This window comes from Brassica rapa, chromosome A06 (genome assembly GCF_000309985.2).
Source record: "Brassica rapa cultivar Chiifu-401-42 chromosome A06, CAAS_Brap_v3.01, whole genome shotgun sequence".
NCBI classification, from domain to species: Eukaryota; Viridiplantae; Streptophyta; class Magnoliopsida; order Brassicales; family Brassicaceae; genus Brassica; species Brassica rapa.
The window spans coordinates 2019870-2037972 of record NC_024800.2 but is presented as its reverse complement, the minus strand read 5'-3'; the positions used below and the strand labels follow the sequence as shown (position 1 = coordinate 2037972).

Here is an 18103-nt window from a genome sequence, read left to right as displayed (position 1 = left end):
CACACTAAAATCTATACTATACTAAAAGGGGATATAAGCCATGGAGAGGGTGTCCACATAGGATAGAAAAATCAACCAATCAGAGAACCCGAAATTGCCATGTCATCTCGTTTTTTTTCGTAAAAAATAAAAAAACAATGCGAAGGTGAGAATCGAACCCGGGTTAGTATGATATATATATAGGACAGTTACCACTAAGCCATTGAAACTTTCTTGGACACATATACAAGAACCACTAAGTATATAATCACAAACTCTTATGTATATTTACAATAATATGAATTCAACTTTCAAGACTCCGATACTTTATTTTATAAAAAAAAAATAAGTAAGTGACTAAGCTAATATATTCTTAGAAAGTGTGAGAACGTTGACAAGTATGAAAAAGCATAGATTTTTGTTTTCGTGACAAAGTTAAGAATTTTGTAAAAGTAAGTTTAACATATAAATTTTCGTGACAAATATGAAAAAACATAGATTTTTGTAAAATTTTGACAAAACAACTCATAACATACTTCTCTAATGTCTTAATAAAATATTATTTAAGGGTGCAATAATTAAATATATTAATTTAATAAATTTTGTAATTTATAGACAAAACAATAACACAACAAATTTTGAAACATTTGTTTAACCTATTGATTTTTTTTCATGAGAATCCAACTAAACAAGATAAAAAATAATTAGATTTACAAATATTTAATTACCATTTTATTCAATTTTGATTAATTTCAAATTATCATAATGTATCTTTTTGAAGTTACAAATATGAAAAAGCATAGATTTTTGTACAATTTGACAAAACAACTCAAAACATATTTTCTAATGTCTTAATAAAATATTATTTAAGGATGCAATAATTAAATATATTAATTCAATAAATTTTATAATTTATAGACAAAACAATACCACAACAAATTTTGAAACATTTGTTTAACCAATCGATTTTTTTTTCATGAGAATCCAACTAAACAATTAGATTTACAAATATTTAATTACCATTTTCTTCAATTTTGATTAATTTTAAATTGTAATAATGTATCTTTTTGAAGTTACAAAAAAATAATGTTCTTTCTTTATTACACTAGAATTATATATAGATTCTATATACACAAAATAAATATAATATAACAACATAAATTTACTTTCCCCGATTCATATGAAAACTTTTTAAGTTATCCACCAAAGCAAATTAATTAAATCAATGAAATTGTTAAAATACAGCAAATTAATATATAATTTTATTTTAAATTAAATTATTTAAAAAGTGTATTTTTGTTAAAACAAAATAATAAATAATATATATATATATATATATCAATTCTGTGAAAGAAATAGAAGCTTAATATGGAAAAAAATCTTAAATACAAAAACCTCTAAAAATGAACAAAAAAAACTAATAAATTAAACTATGATATCACTTAAAAGCTTCTTAGACCATATTAATAAAATATTTAAGCGATAATTAGACAAATTTGATTTTTTTTCCAGCAAAAAGTTTATTATTAATTAGCATCAGTTATTTCAAGATGTTTAAGAAATGGTGGACAAAAAAATAGGATGGACATTAATGATATATGAACTATGAATAGTACTTTGTGAAGCAGACTTAGATAACATATGTGCACATACATTTTCAGTCCATTTTGATGCCTAAATTCAATTTCTTCAGAGTAATTATTCCACAAATAGATCGTATGAGATATTGTTTTGATATGTAGATTTGTTTTTTCAATGTTAAGAAGATTGATAACTGTAAAAATGTCTCATTCGTATATGATATGTCTATAACCGAGTCCCCAACATGAGACAAGTTTGTTTAAAAAGTAAATAATTTTATTTTTCTTATATTATATAATAAATATATATTATTTACTGATAATAAAAATATAGTTATTCATCTATCACAAATATCTATGCAAATATGTGAATCAAGTACAACAATCAAACAACATAATGATTTCCACGAAGAAAATTTAAAAAATATATTTATGTTATGTAGTCATATTTTATATTTTTTAAATAATATAATACAATATTATACATTATTTTTTAGAATTGAGAAATACATATAATATCTTATCCGCGCGTAGCGCGGTTAAAAAATCTAGTAGGGTTTAAAGAACTTAACTAAAGAGGGTTCCACTTCTCCGTTTAATCAAATATATAACATTCGATCAGAGATAACCAATTCCATCATAGAACCGAATAAGAGAAATCTCAAAAACATTTAATACAAAGAGTTCAAAAAACTTAGACATAAAGCAATGTTTTAGAAATCGCTAGGCGATAACTAGGTATTCTATAGAGGACTAGTGTCTAGGCAGATTATTCGGAGCTTAGACGGGAACTAGACATTAATGAATTATTGATTTATTTTATATACATTTTACATTTATATAAGATATTTTAAATTTTTGGTTCAATAATAAATTATTCTGATAAAATATCAAAATTAGATATACAATATAAAAGAAATTAAACAGATTTGTAAATTTTTACTAAGATTCTTAACTAAGTTAACATATTTATACTAATTTAAATCGAGTTAAACTGTTTTAGAATAATTTAAACCAATTTAAAATGGTTTAAACTGATTTGAATCATATAAATCATATTTTAAAAAAATCGTTTCGGTTAGAGAGGATTCGTCACCTAGACCGCTTTTTAAAACCATGGCATAATGTAATCCAAATATTTATCACATTCAATTTCAATTATGAAATTGTTATTACAAGGTCCTATTTGTAATAAAACAAATAGTGCAAATTAAAACAAAATTAAAGAAATAAGAGCGCAAATTGTCTGTAAAAAACAAAAGAAACAGTCTTAAAAAGACAGTCAAGTATCCACTAAAGTAGGGTTTAAAGAACATAATTTAAAAAAAAAACAAAACCACTTCCCCTATTCGTAAGCCAAGTTAAATCTCAAACACCTCATATCACAATCCATACCTAATAATAGATCACTAAAAATCTTGTATATAAGAAGCTCACAACCTCAAGTTTTAGATCAAACGCTTCAAGTTTTTGTTTGAATAACAAAGCGAAAGGCAATAAGTAATAACTAACGACTAACTAATAAGTCAAGAATAACGTAATAATGGCTGGAGGAGCATTTGTATCAGAGGGTAGTGGAGGAGGAAGCTATGAAGGTGGAGTCACTGGTTTTGTCATCATGACATGTATCGTGGCCGCTATGGGAGGTCTCCTCTTCGGTTACGACCTTGGAATCTCAGGTCTGTATTCTCCTCTTCTTATTTTATAGGAGTGCACACTCGTTTTTCTTAGTTTTATAGTTCGTTTCCGACATGCAACTTTATATTTCCTCAGTTTTATAATATATAATGTTTTAGAAGATTTTTATTGTTTTAAAATAAAAAAAATATTTTTATACTTTTACTTTAATTTGAATTTTATTGAAAGTTGTTTAGCTTATTATATTTTACAACATGCAAAATCTTGCTCGGTTTTTGGTTCGGTTCGGTTCAAAATCTTCATGCAATGAAATGTGTTTTATTTTGCAGGAGGAGTAACATCAATGGAGGAGTTTCTAAGCAAGTTTTTCCCGGAGGTTGACAGGCAAATGCACAATGCTAGACGCGAGACGGCTTACTGCAAATTTGACAACCAGTTACTCCAGTTGTTCACTTCCTCACTCTACCTCGCGGCTCTCGTCTCTTCCTTTGCAGCTTCAGCTGTCACAAGGAAGTACGGACGCAAAATCTCCATGTTTGTTGGTGGTGTTGCTTTCCTCATAGGTTCTCTATTCAATGCATTTGCAACGAATGTTGCAATGCTCATCATCGGTAGATTGTTGCTTGGAGTTGGTGTTGGGTTCGCTAATCAGGTGACTCAACATGGTTCATTTGACTCAACAAGCCAAAAACATATTAAATAAAATTTTGAATAAATAAGTGAATATTAAAGAGTCTTCGGTATAATAATTTTGTATAAGAATATTTGGTGAAATAATTATATTTAGGAAAATAACAAAGGAATATGCAGTTTTTTTTTCCGGTTTTGATTTGATTTTTGCATGGCTAATCCTCCGGTTCTTTTTACAGTCTACACCGGTTTACCTCTCAGAGATGGCTCCTGCCAAGATCAGAGGAGCGCTCAACATCGGTTTTCAAATGGCAATTACTATCGGAATCTTGATAGCAAACCTAATCAACTACGGAACATCTCAAATGGCTAGGAACGGATGGAGAGTGTCTCTAGGTCTAGCTGCTGTTCCAGCAGTTGTAATGGTCATTGGATCTTTTGTCTTGCCAGACACACCAAACTCAATGCTCGAGAGAGGCAAGTACGAACAAGCGAGAGAGATGTTGCAGAAGATTCGTGGAGCTGATAACGTAGACGAGGAGTTTCAAGATCTTTGTGATGCTTGTGAGTCTGCTAAAAAAGTGGAGCATCCGTGGAAGAACATCTTCCAAGAAGCTAAATACAGACCAGCACTTGTGTTCTGTTCTATGATTCCTTTCTTCCAGCAGTTCACTGGTATCAATGTGATCATGTTCTACGCTCCTGTTCTGTTCAAAACTCTTGGTTTCGCAGATGATGCCTCGCTCATCTCCGCGGTTATTACCGGTGTGGTCAATGTTGTCTCTACTCTTGTCTCCATCTATGCGGTTGACAGGTATGGAAGAAGGCTCCTCTTCCTTGAAGGTGGCATTCAAATGATCATTTGCCAGGTAAAACAAAAACAGCTTCAGATTCTGTATGATGCTTGCACACCTTAACATGTATCATTTTGTAGATCATTGTCGGAAGCTTGATCGGTGCGAAGTTTGGAACCACAGGATCAGGGACCTTGACACCTGCAACAGCAGATTGGGTTCTAGCTTTCATATGCATTTACGTTGCAGGGTTTGCATGGTCATGGGGTCCATTAGGATGGTTAGTGCCAAGTGAGATCTGTCCATTGGAAGTAAGACCAGCGGGACAAGCCATCAATGTGTCTGTCAACATGTTCTTCACTTTCCTCATTGGACAGTTCTTCCTGACGATGCTTTGCCACATGAAGTTTGGTCTCTTCTACTTCTTTGGAGGAATGGTTCTGATCATGACCATCTTTATCTACTTCTTGTTTCCGGAGACAAAGGGGGTTCCTATTGAAGAGATGGGAAGGGTGTGGAAGGCGCATCCGTTCTGGAAACGTTACGTCCCAGATGATGCTGTTATTGGAGGAAGTGGAGAGACCTATGTCAAGGAGGTTTAAGAAGCAAAGTCTAGGCGTTGGTGTTTGCTTAGGTGTTGGTGCTTGGTTGCTTTTTTCAAGGGAATAAGCCAACAAGATTTGAGAATCTGCAGGCGAGAAGAGGAGAAGAAGAACAAGAAGAATGGAAACTGTAACAAAAAAAAAGAGTCTTTAATGTTGATTTCTTTTTTTTAATTGATTCATTTCCAATAAATCCAAGCAGAGTTTTCTAATTTGCATCAAGTTGAATTTCTTTCTATCTATTCATTTTAACTGCCAAATTTTACTTAGATGCAAACAAAAATTCATAAATGAGTTCACCAAATGCAAAGACTAGTCATGCTTCTAGTAAAGAATGTATCAAAATCTTTGATACACACTTGTATCAGTTAGTATAATTTTGATGTACAACTGGCCATAACCAAACGTCTAAAGGTATAATCAAACTAAAAGCTAGCTTGTTTAGTGAAAGGACCAAGGAGACTTTGATACACATTTGTATACGTTAGTATAATTTTACCGTACAATTATTAGCCTATGACAAAACTTATCTAAAATTCAAAGGTAGGGCGAGCTCACCTAAAATTAGCTTGTAACTAGGACCAATGTGGATCACATCAGTCTTTTGTATTATTAAACGAGTTCACCAATGCACAAACCTCAAAGTCCTGTATTAAGAATAATCTGTTGCTAGATTTACACCTTTAGTAACAAAACGGTTGATGAAGACCACAACTCAAGAGAATGTGTTTACATAACAAACAGTGTCGTCGAGGAATGAGAAAATACAAGCGGAGAGAAACAGAGAGTGACGATTAAGCAACGGATATAGAGGTCAAGAGACCATCAATGTACTCCTTAAGCTTAGCTTTAGTAATCGCACCTTCCCTTCTGCTACCTGCAACCTCCTTACCATCCTTAAAGAGTATAAAATGCGGTAAACCATAAACCTTGTACTCTGCTATTAAATTAGGATTCGCGTCGTGATCAATCTTCACAATCGTCAACCTGTCACCATACTCCTGCAAGAAAGAAACAAGATTTCAAGAAACCTATAAAGAAGATTTCAAGAAACCTATAAAGAAGATTTCAAGAAACCAACAAGATTTCAAGAAACCTATAAAGAAGAGCATTATAGCTAGACGAAACCTGAGATAAAGCTTCCGTGGCTGGATAGACCAACTTGCAGGGACCGCACCACGTGGCGACGAAATTAACCAGAACCGGCCGGTCCGATTCAAGAACCGTACTGGTAAACTCACTCTCTCCGATCTCTTTGATTCCACCGCATCTTATCGTAGAACTCGAAGCGTTGGTGGAGAGTGTTCTGATTCTTTTGAGATCAGACTTGAACGAGAGTATGTGGCGGTTAGCCGCGAAGGACGCGACTTGTGCTGAGCTGAGAGGTTTGGCGGATACGGAGGAAGCTGAGCGAATTGGAGTGAGATGTGATCGGATAAGAACCGTCGAGCTGGAGACGATACAATCCATTGCTTGCTTCTTCCTCCTCCTTTTCCTCAGTGGAAGATGATGACGTTCGCTTGATGCAGAATAAAAATGATTTGTGTGGCCATAGGAACGAAAGCTAGGTGATGACTTTTTTTTTCTTAAAAGTCCACTACTTTTCGATTCTTTCAATTTTGGTCTCGTACTTTTAGAAATAAGAAAAACACCTTCATAAAACTACAAACCTTTACTGGACCAAGCCTATATTATAGCCCATGACTCCAACGAGTAGGGCTTAGTTTTGAGTCTGAGAAGATATCTAAATTTGATAGGATAATAACTGATATTCAAAATTTTGATTTTTATGTGTTTACATAATCACAGAACCTCGAAAACCTATATCAGTCAGACCTATAATCAAATCTTCAATGAAAAAAAAATAACCGAAAAATATGCTAAGATTTTAAAATAAACTAGATTTTGACCCGCCCTTCAAAGGGCGGGTATATTTTTTGTTTTAATTTTTTTTTGAATAATTTTATACTTATATTTTTATGTAATCATATTTGTGATTTATCTATTCTATTAAATTGACGTCAAAAAAAAAAATTTATTCTATTAAATTAGAAACATGACCTATTGATATATGTTTAGTACAACTATTATTTTTACTTGATCTACTTAAATTTTCTTTTGATTTATTTTTTTTGAGAAATTTAATTTTTATATATGTGTTTTTCTTGTAATCATATATTATAAGTGTTTTTTTTAAAAGAAAAAGTGAAACTACTATAAGTGTTACTATAAGTGTTTTATTTTGTATTTCTTAACAAATATAAAGTATCTATAATATAATAACTACATTTTATACTTCTTAACCAATATTATGAGGAATAATTAATATATCATTATAGAAATATATGTCAATAATGTAACTGTGTACATAATTATATAAAATAACATGTTATATTAATTAAATAAAAGGTTAAAATTCTAAAAAGAAACAGATTGAGATTATTTAATAACACAAAAAGATAAAAATTGGGTGAAATACTGTCGAAAAGAGTAAACTTAATTTTGGAATAAACCCAAGAGAAATGACAAAAAAGAAGGTATAAACCCAAAAGGAAGGAATAATTTTTTTTTTGAACTAAAAATGCCATTTCTGAATTAGTTTAAAAGAGTTTTTATATCTTAGGTACAAAAATATAATAAAAATGGCCAAAATTTGGAAACATACTATTAAGAGGAAAACTTTTGCTGCAGCAATAAGGATGATCACCGATAATTGTTGCTATATTTTCGTTTGAATAATTGTTACATAATATATAATTGTTGGCTAATATAATATTGAAAAGAGGTGGCCACCGATAATTTTGGTGAGGAAGTTACAAAAATATGTATTGACCAATAGAAGGTAGTTACTGAGATAGAGTTTGTTTAATTTTCATGCAGTTATAAAATATTTGTTTTTTTAAGTAGATCATGTGAAAAATAATAGTTGGACTAAACATATATCAATAGGTCATGTTCCTAATTTAATAGAATAGATTTCAGATACTCAGTCATCTAAATATATATAAAATCTTTTTGAAATTTTAAAATAAAATTCAGATATTCAGTTATTTGAAAATATATGAAACCGAAGCTTATCAATACAAATTCAAATTCAATATAAAAAATTTGAACAAATATAAAAAAAATATTTAAGAGGATTGTAGATTTCTAAACCGTAATATCCGAACCAGCATCAGAACGCCTGGAAAGTGGAAAATCTATCAAATTAAACCGATAATGTTTCGGTTAAGTTCGATTTCGGTTCGGCATGTTTGGTTTGGATCAAAACCGTATGCAAACCCATACAGATTGGATTGAACTTCTTCTCTCTCTCTCTCTCTCTCTCTCTCTCTCTCTCTCTCTCTCTCTCCTCTCTCATTTCATCCTCTCCAACATTTCCGAGATTCCCGATCATGTCATCCGCCGGAATCCTCAACAGAATTCCCGATTAAAGCATGCTGAAGTATAGTCTTCTCTTGCTTACTTTTAGTTGCGATGCATGAGTTTTGGATATCGGGAAATGTTCATTGTAGTAAGATTTTGTTATGTTTTGAGTTTCTTGGTTTTGCTTACAAGCTTAAAGTTTATGTCTTGACGCTGGATCTGGAATGTGATTTTCTCATCGACTTGTCGAATAAACACTTCTTGTTTGCCTCTGTTTTTGATTTTGGTGTTGAACAAGCGGAGGTTTGTCGAACTTAGAATCTATTTGAGGATAACTTCTTACTTCAACATTGGTTGATTGTACGTTTTCGATTATGGCACATTACTTGCTAACTATGGTGATTAAGCCAGCTTGAGCCTAACCGGTCTAGTATGTTGCATTTAAACTTTATATCTGGGGGTAGGCCTCTTAGTACCATGAAACCGTGTCTGAGGTGGCTGGCTGGTCACAACATATGTGTTGTCATAGCTCGTGGGATTGATTTGCATAAGATGGCGGTTAGTTGCCTCATGTTTTTGTTCTCTACCTTAAAGCTTAAACTCAATGATTGGTTTTGTTTGTGTGCAGTTACAACCGAAAAGTCTCTTTTGCTTGGATTGGAAGAAAACGTGTAAAGAAGCCATTTGTTTACACACTCAAAAAAACTTGTAAGAAGAAGAAAACTGTATATTATATTTGCTTTTAGTGAGAGGTTTCACTTAAATCTCTGTACATATCAAAATGTATTTATATTTTTTCGGTTCGTTAGTGTATATTACGAAGGTGAGTTTCTTTTTTTAAATATGTACTGTAATTGCTATCAAATTGTGGTTGTTGTTCTGTAATAAGTTCCGGCATGATTGGTCTCTATGTTCGTTTTAATGATTTTATCTGCACCATCAGTCTATAATAAAATGTTGTACCAAATCCTTAAATTGACATCTATAGTACAGTGTGGAAGTTGTTCAAAAAAAAAAATAGTACAGTGTGGAATGGATAGATAGGATTTATCCCAACCTCAGAATGTCAATGTGTTTCCTATAATGTACTAACTCAATCACTTGGGGGGTGGTCTGCATCAGTCTTTATCATCATCTTAATGTTATTTTAGCACCAAAAAGAAAAAAATGTTCTTTCGGCATACTACTAGCGAACTACCAGTTATTATTATTCTTGTTGAATAATAGCTGCAGTTTTATTAATAGGTAAAAATTAAACGAATTTAGCTAAGATATGCTCAGGTTGTACATATTAATAGAAGAGACTCTTAATATAATATAGCTGACTACATAAATAGAAGATGTGGTTGAAACATGGACCAATTCTAATTAATTTATTGTTTTTTTACTTGGTGGACTTATATTAGCCCACCAAGCTTCTTAGGGCATCTCCATCTCAACTCCATTTTTTCCTCTAAAATAGAGTAAAAGTGGATATAGAGTAAGTAATGCTCCAACCCAACTCCATATCTCACTCCATAATGAAATTTACTCCATAAATGGAGTAGTTTATTTTTTGTTTATTCATCACTCCATTATGGAGTGGGAAATAGAGTAGGGTTGGAGAAATTTTACTCCATTTTCACTTTTACTCTATTTTAGAGGAAAAAATAGAGTTTTACATTGGAGATGCTCTTAATTTATAGGATTATTAAATACTCTTGAATGTGTAAAAAGTAGATATCATACTGGTTATCATTTAAATACATTTCATATACTGTGTAGTTCATAGTAACGTATTTAATCATTTGTAAGGATATAATAATAGAAAAAAATCCGAATTAATAGTTCCGTTTAGTTATAATTTAAAATTTGAAAACATTAATTATCAACATTAAACTTTGTAATATCACATAATTTGAAAAACAAAAAATCGGTTAATAAAAATATCGAAGGGCATAATCGGAATTTTGACCACGTGAGGTTGCTGAAAATTCCACTGGTGGTGGTGGTGGCCAAAAAAGACATTCAAAACTGTCGGAATCGGATGACCAAATTAAAAAAAAAAATAGAAAATTTACAAAGAGAAGAGAACAGTTTTACTAAACAGAGAAAGAAGAAAAGAAGTTGCATCTTCTTCTACTTCTTCTTCCCGACTTTCTCTCCAAATTTTCTCATCTTCTCTCTAAATTTTCCTACTCACTATTGTTACTGTAAACCCCCTCCAAAGTGTTAATACTCATTTTTAATTTCATCGTTTCCTGAGTCTACGTCTAGAGAATCACGGAAAGTTATAAAGTGTGTGTGAATGTTTGTATCTATGTCCAAGATCTATCTCATCGGTTGAATCAAATTCTTGTGAATCTCAAGTCTTTCACCATTAAAACTGGTTCCTGATTTGGTTTCCTATTTTTTCTTTTTTAAAGGTAATTAATTTCACAACTTCCAATCTTTACTCTTCTTGATCTTTTCTAACGAAATCAAGAAAACAAAATTTGTATATGTGAAAGCAGTCTTCCTTTTTAGAAATCATGAGATGAGTGGTTTTTTTTAGATCTCATTAGATCAAAAGCTGTGTAAGAACAAGACTTAGATTTGTTATTTTTGAGTGAGATCTTGAGGTGAATCCATTGGATCTTGCATTGCTTTTACTTAATTTAGACAGGGGAACCAGAAAGTCTCTACATTTTCGCTTTAGATTATTTCCATAGATTGCTTAATCTTTCAATCTTTTCCTTTTTGCTTGATTGTGAAACACTATGTAATAGCGACTGTGCATGACTGAATACTTTAGTCTACATCCTCCTAAAAGTATGGTCCTTCTTTATTGTTCTGCGATATAAACTTTGGTCTCTGTCTTCTTCTAAAAGCAAACCACAAGTGCTTTTGTCTTTATGGTCTCGGTTCTTTTGAACTAAACAGTTCTCTTCTCTCTCTCCTACAGGAAAAATGTCCCAGAAGGTTAAGCCATCTGTTCAGTCACTTAAATCGATGCCGGCGGATTATAGATTCCTTGATTCACCACCCCTTGAGGACTCCTCTGGATCAAGTGTTTCTGTGACCATTCCACCAAATGGTCACTTGAAGAATGGGTTCAAGGGAACTGGAGATTCTGTTGGGGGAGTGGATAATGGTAATGAGGATTCACCGTACAGCGTTTCAAATGGGGAGGTGTCTTCACTTGTTGATGGAGATCTTATCGTGCCCTTGCCTCAGAGTACGGACCGCAGGTGGAGCGACACAAGCGTATATGCTCGGAAGAAGGTATGCTTAAGATTGATATTTTTTTTTGGTTTGGTCCAACAAACATTAGAGAAAACATTTTTTTTCAGGTATTGCAATTTTGGGTCCAACTTCCAAGTGGTAACTGGGAGCTGGGGAGGTGTTGTCAACTTCAGGAGAAGAGTCTGTTGTTAAACTACCTGAGGGAAATGTATGTGAATTATTTTTTTTAATTCCCTAAAATAGATGTTGATTACTATTTTTAGTGTTTGATTCTTCTTGATTTGAACAGGTGTTAAAAGTCATATCAGAGACACTAGTACCTGCAAATCCTGATATACTTGATGGAGTAGATGATCTCATGCAACTAAGTTACTTAAATGAACCAGCAGTGTTGTACAACCTTGAGTATAGGTACAACCAAGACATGATCTATGTAAGTCTTTTTTTTTGCTAATTTAGTACTCCGAATTCTATAGTAAAATTTGTTTATTTCTTTTCTGAGTTTTTTCTTTATGGTGATAGACCAAAGCAGGCCCGGTTCTAGTGGCTGTGAATCCATTCAAAGAGGTTCCTTTGTATGGAAATAGCAACATCGAAGCATACAGGAAAAGATCAAATGAGAGCCCTCATGTCTACGCTATTGCAGATACAGCAATCCGTGAAATGATAAGAGGTGGGATCACGTTTCGTAATGTTTAACGTATTGCACTCTATGTTTTCATTCTTATCTTGTTTCGTTTTCTGTTTTAGATGAAGTTAACCAATCCATCATTATAAGGTTAGTTAAAACTTCCTCCTTTAAAGTTCGCTGTTACATATTTGTGCACTGGTAAGTGTTTTCTTATCACCAGATATGTTTTTTTTGTACAGTGGAGAGAGTGGAGCAGGGAAAACTGAGACAGCAAAGATAGCAATGCAATACTTGGCTGCTCTTGGAGGTGGAAGTGGGATCGAGTATGAGATATTAAAGACTAATCCCATCTTGGAAGCATTTGGAAATGCAAAAACATTGAGAAACGATAATTCTAGTCGTTTTGTAAGCCCTCAATCCCCATTTTACTCTGTGTCTGTTGAACTTTTGCGCCTCTATCTCATAATATTTCTTTGATGTTAAACTTGACAGGGGAAGCTGATAGAGATTCATTTTAGTGAACAGGAAAGATTTCTGGTGCTAAAGTCCAAACATGTAAGCATAATCCTTGTAGTTGCTACATCACAATGTTTTCCTTTTTTTTTTCATATACAAATGCTGACTTAGTTTTCTTTGCTGTTTCTTCAAATTTTGCAGTTTTGCTAGAAAAGGTAAACTCCTCTATATTGTTTTAGCTGCTTCGAAACATAGTTGCGTAACATTGCCATGCTTTTCTTTTAATTCTGACACACTTTAATAGTCTAGAGTGGTTCAATGTGCGGAAGGAGAAAGGTCATATCATATATTTTACCAGCTTGTGCTGGGGCTTCACCTACTCTTAGAGGTATGATTTGTAAAATCTGAATCCTATAAATAGCTTATAACAATTCTCTTTAAAAAGATTTTACGGTATAACTGACTTTTTAATTGTATATCTGACTCTTTTATTCCACTAATTGTCAAATCAGAGAAGCTAAATTTGACAAGCGCAGAAGAGTATAAATATTTGCAACAAGCAATTGTTATTCAATTAACGGAGTTGATGACGCTGAACGTTTTCAAGCTGTCACGGTAAACAACATTCATTCAATTTAATTTGTTCTTTCTTTCTTTCTATTTAGCGTTTGATTGAAAAACTTGCTGTTACAGGAAGCTCTAGACATTGTGCACGTTAGTAAAGAAGATCAAGAAAGCGTATTTGCAATGCTTGCAGCAGTACTATGGCTAGGGAATGTTTCTTTCACCGTTATTGACAATGAAAACCACGTTGAACCTGAGGAAGATGAAAGTAAGGCTCTTCAATCCTTAGATACTGATAGTTTCTCTGCTTTTCTGTATATTGTGTGCGGAGATGTCACCTTTAAAGTTATTGTATCCTTCTCTTGGAAAATGATTTTGGTTATTTCAAGTTTACTGGTTAATATTTGCGGCTTATCTGGCGACGTGCAAAAGCATTGCTAACTTAAGTGGTGTATCTTTTGTTTTTTCTTCAGGTTTGTCAACTGTTGCTAAATTGATTGGGTGCAACATCAATGAGCTAAAGCTAGCTCTATCGAATCGTAATATGAAAGTTAGAAATGACACAATTATACAGAAGCTAACACTATCGCAGGTAGGCCGTTTACAAAGAATCGCTTGCATTTAGTTTTCTTTTTGTGACTAAAAGTGTATTCTGCGTTGCGTTTGTAGTCATGATCTATGCTTCTTATTTAGTTCGCATCAAGCCTTGCAATACATGAGTATTCCTTCTGGAGATAATGACTTGTTTATTCCTTTGTGTGCTGAGATTCTATAAATGTAATTTCAGGCCATTGACGCAAGAGATGCTTTAGCAAAGTCAATATATGCCTGCCTATTTGACTGGCTGGTTGAACAGATAAACAAATCTCTTGCGGTGGGAAAAAGGAGACTGGCAGATCCATCAGCATTCTGGATATCTATGGCTTTGAATCATTTGATGTATGCTTCTTTTTACTCTCTCTCTCTCTCTTTTTTTTTTCCTGCATGAACTCACGGAAGCTATCTATACATTACATATTCAGATCAAAGTCAAATTACTAAATCATGACAACCATAGAACTTATAGGAAATACTGATGAGGACCTGGAGGAACTGTCATAATTTCTCTACGTTAATCTATCTGCTGAAAATCTGAATGCTTAGGAACTATTTTCTCATTGAGATTTTACCTTATCTTTCTAAAATATCAACTAGTGGATGTGTCCACATTGCATGATGAGAAAGAACGGTCATAGATTATTAGAAAATGGTTTGATGTATGCATATTCTGTTTAAAATTTGTTCCAATGTGAATGTTGCTGAATAATTACTTCACATGTTGCAGAAGAACAGTTTTGAACAGTTCTGTATAAATTATGCAAATGAGAGATTGCAGCAACACACTTTAATCGTCATCTATTCAAGCTGGAGCAGGAGGTAAAGTTGCCCACTTTCTGATATGGCTGAGCATTCACGTTACAGACAGTTCTGAGGGCTTAACATGTCTTTTTGCTCTTTCAGGAATATATACATACAGGATGGCATTGACTGGACAAGGGTTGATTTTGAGGACAACCAAAATTGTCTCAGTCTCTTTGAAAGGTAATGTGATAACTGATATTTATTTTCCTTTCCAAAAGCATGTCAATTAATTAACACAGTGTAAGTATCACTTCTGTGCAGAAACCATTAGGTCTGCTCTCGCTTCTTGATGAGGAATCAACATTTCCGAATGGCACAGATCTGACACTTGCCAACAAGCTTAAGGAACACCTAAGTGCTAATTCCTGTTTTAGAGGAGATCGAGGGAAGGCTTTTACGGTTTCTCATTATGCTGGAGAGGTAATATAAGCTTGAGAAAACCCAGTGGCACTGTTTTACAGAACATAAGCCATGTTATGTTGTTGGGTCTGTGGGTTCATTTTTTTTTTTTCCAAACTCAGGTTACATATGAGACGACTGGATTTCTAGAGAAGAACCGGGATTTGCTGCATTCAGATTCTATTAAGCTTTTGTCATCTTGCTCTTGCCACCTTCCACAAGCCTTCGCTTCTAGCATGCTCATTCATTCTGAAAAGCCTGTTGTTGGTCCTTTATACAAAGCAGGTGGAGCTGACTCCCAGCGACTGAGTGTAGCAACTAAATTTAAGGTATGTCACTTTTGCCTTTAAACACAGCTTTCTTCTATTTTCTCATCATTTTATAGGTATCTAGTTAGTGACCATGGCTGGATACATTTTTTCAGGATCAACTTTTCCATTGATGCAACGTCTAGGGAACACGACACCACATTTCATTCGCTGCATAAAGCCAAACAATGTTCAGTCTCCGGGGTTGTATGAGCAAGGTCTTGTCTTACAGCAGCTAAGATGTTGTGGGGTTCTAGAGGTGGTTAGAATCTCCCCGTCTGGATTTCCTACCAGAATGTCTCATCAGAAATTTGCTAGAAGGTGACAAACTCCATCAGTTATTCACTTTAATTGTTTTACAATAATGTTTTCAATTATCAAGCATTCATGTTGTTTTCCTTGTCATACTTTAGGTATGGTTTCCTTCTGCTGGAGAGCATTGCAGCAAAAGATCCTCTTAGTGTTTCTGTTGCAATTCTTCATCAGTTCAACATCTTGCCAGAGATGTATCAAGTCGGCTACACAAAAACTGTTTTTCAGAACTGGCCAGGTACTATATAGATAGTCTTCTGATGTCTTGACTTTCTCTAGAAGGCGCCACAAATTAAAAACTCTTACTTCACCTATGCAGATTGGGGTTCTTGAAGATACAAGGAACCGCACTCTTCATGGGATCTTACGTCTCCAAAGCTGTTTTTAGAGGGCACCAAGCACGGAGTCGTCTAAGAGAGCATAAAAGAAGAGTTACTGTTCTTCAGTCATGTATTACCCTTCTCTCATTTCTATATAAGTAGAGACAGTTTCAGCTTAACTTAAACTACGGCTTCTTCATACATCCTCTTGTTTCAGTTGTTCGTGGAGAAAAGGTAAGAAAGGAATACACAGAGTTACTTCGGAGGCATAGAGCTTCTGCTGCTATACAAAGCCATGTTAAGAGAAGATTGCTAAGAGACAGTATAAAGCGACAGTTACAGTTGATGCATCTGTTGTAATACAGTCAGGTAAGAAAGGGTTAATTAACCGTGTAACGTCAACATATTTGATATTAAAAGTTTCATTTACTTGCAGCAATTCGTGCGAGCTGGTTAGAAGATGTGCTGGGGATATTGGTTGGCTAAAATCTGGAGGCACCAAGGTCCTAGATTACTTTCTTGCATCTCACTTAAGGTTTATAAATGAACATTGTTTTGACTTAAGATTCTTTAAAGCAAGCAGAGAAATGAGTCAGACGAGGTGCTGGTGAGGCATCAGTACTCTCCGAACTTCAGCGCAGGGTTCTGAAAAGCGAAGCTGCACTTCGTGAGAAAGAAGAGGAGAACGACATTCTCCGACAAAGACCCAGCAGTACGACAACAGGTGGTCCGAATACGAAACCAAGATGAAATCAATGGAAGAGATTTGGCAAAAGCAAATGAGATCATTGCAGTCAAGCCTTTCCATTGCCAAGAAAAGCCTAGAGGTTGAGGACTCGGCTAGAAACTCTGATGCGTCGGTGAACGCAAGCGACGCAACGAGTTATCAGGAAGTGGCGGTGATTTCAGGACTCATGGGAGGACAAGAAGCGTAGGTGTGGGGTTAAGCGTGATAAGCCGGTTAGCAGAAGAGTTCGGACAGAGAGCTCAGGTGTTTGGTGATGACACAAAGTTCTTGATGGAAGTGAAGTCTGGTCAGGTGGAGGCGAACTTGGATCCGGAGAGGGAGCTAAGAAGGTTGAACAGATGTTTGACACGTGGAAGAAGGATTATGGAGGGAGACTAAGGGAAACGAACTGATACTGGCAGCTTGGGAGTGAAGGAGGTGGTGGTTCAGCGGAGAGAGTGAAGATGAAGTGGTGGGGAGGTTGAAGAGTACCAGGTTTTAATGGTCTCTTTACTTCCTTGAGACGCACGTCTCTATTTTTATTTTACACGTTTGATGTTATTCTGCGGTTTTGGTCTTGTTGCTGAGAAGTGAGAAGGCTCTATGGTTACTTAAAGAGTCATGTTTCTCATTTCCATCCAAATACTTGCAAATTCAGTAAATATTCTACTATATATTAAACTATTTATAATATTTCTCTATTTAAACAGTATTTCTATCTATAGTCATCTCACCTCATATTCGAAGCTTCAGGGTATTTCTTTACCGCCTGCGCTTGATAAGAGTTTCCCTCGTGCCTCATGAAAGTGTTTGTTCTTTGTTGGTCTTGAGGAGCCATCTCTGAGTGATCGTCAGGCTTTAGATTTCAACGCAATCCTCATCAATTAGCATGGAGCGTGTCTGCCCAGCCTGTTGTCATCTTTCGGATTCTAGGAAGCGCTTAGATTAGGACATATTTGAAGTTGTTTGTTGCGCCATGTTGTGTTTTTAATTATAGCATTGATTAGTATTTATAGAAATTATTAAATGTCAATAGCATTACTTGTAACTTTATTTGAAAAACTAAAAGGTAAATCCCAAAAAAGTGTTAATAATATTGATATATATAAAGAAAAAATTTATAATTATATTTAGGGCAATTGTCAATAATAGCACCTTTTGAAGTTATGTCACAAAAATAGCATTAGAAGGA

The 18103-nt window shown here is 34.1% G+C and overlaps 2 protein-coding genes, 2 long non-coding RNA genes and 1 pseudogene across 4 annotated transcripts; 3 read left to right on the top strand and 2 right to left on the bottom strand.

Moving 5' to 3' along the window:
* Nucleotides 1-1789: 1789 nt before the first annotated feature.
* On the top strand, nt 1790-17615 carry LOC117125863 (annotated as a pseudogene).
* On the top strand, nt 2238-5445 carry LOC103871355 (sugar transport protein 9). The gene is made up of 4 exons (XM_009149597.3): nt 2238-3238; nt 3527-3849; nt 4067-4696; nt 4762-5445. The coding sequence occupies exons 1-4, from the start codon at nt 3103-3105 to the stop codon at nt 5221-5223; spliced, it is 1551 nt and encodes a 516-aa protein (XP_009147845.1). The 5' UTR covers nt 2238-3102; the 3' UTR covers nt 5224-5445.
* Nucleotides 5853-6773, bottom strand: LOC103871353 (thioredoxin X, chloroplastic). The gene is made up of 2 exons (XM_009149596.3): nt 6352-6773; nt 5853-6224 (listed from the first exon to the last, which is right to left on the bottom strand). The coding sequence occupies exons 1-2, from the start codon at nt 6691-6693 to the stop codon at nt 6018-6020; spliced, it is 549 nt and encodes a 182-aa protein (XP_009147844.1). The 5' UTR covers nt 6694-6773; the 3' UTR covers nt 5853-6017.
* On the top strand, nt 8658-9514 carry LOC103871352. Its single transcript, XR_633529.3, has 2 exons — nt 8658-9147; nt 9218-9514. It is a non-coding gene; the product is annotated as an uncharacterized LOC103871352 (long non-coding RNA).
* Nucleotides 9979-11715, bottom strand: LOC117125865. Its single transcript, XR_004448319.1, has 3 exons — nt 11511-11715; nt 11009-11010; nt 9979-10974 (listed from the first exon to the last, which is right to left on the bottom strand). It is a non-coding gene; the product is annotated as an uncharacterized LOC117125865 (long non-coding RNA).
* Nucleotides 17616-18103: the final 488 nt, after the last annotated feature.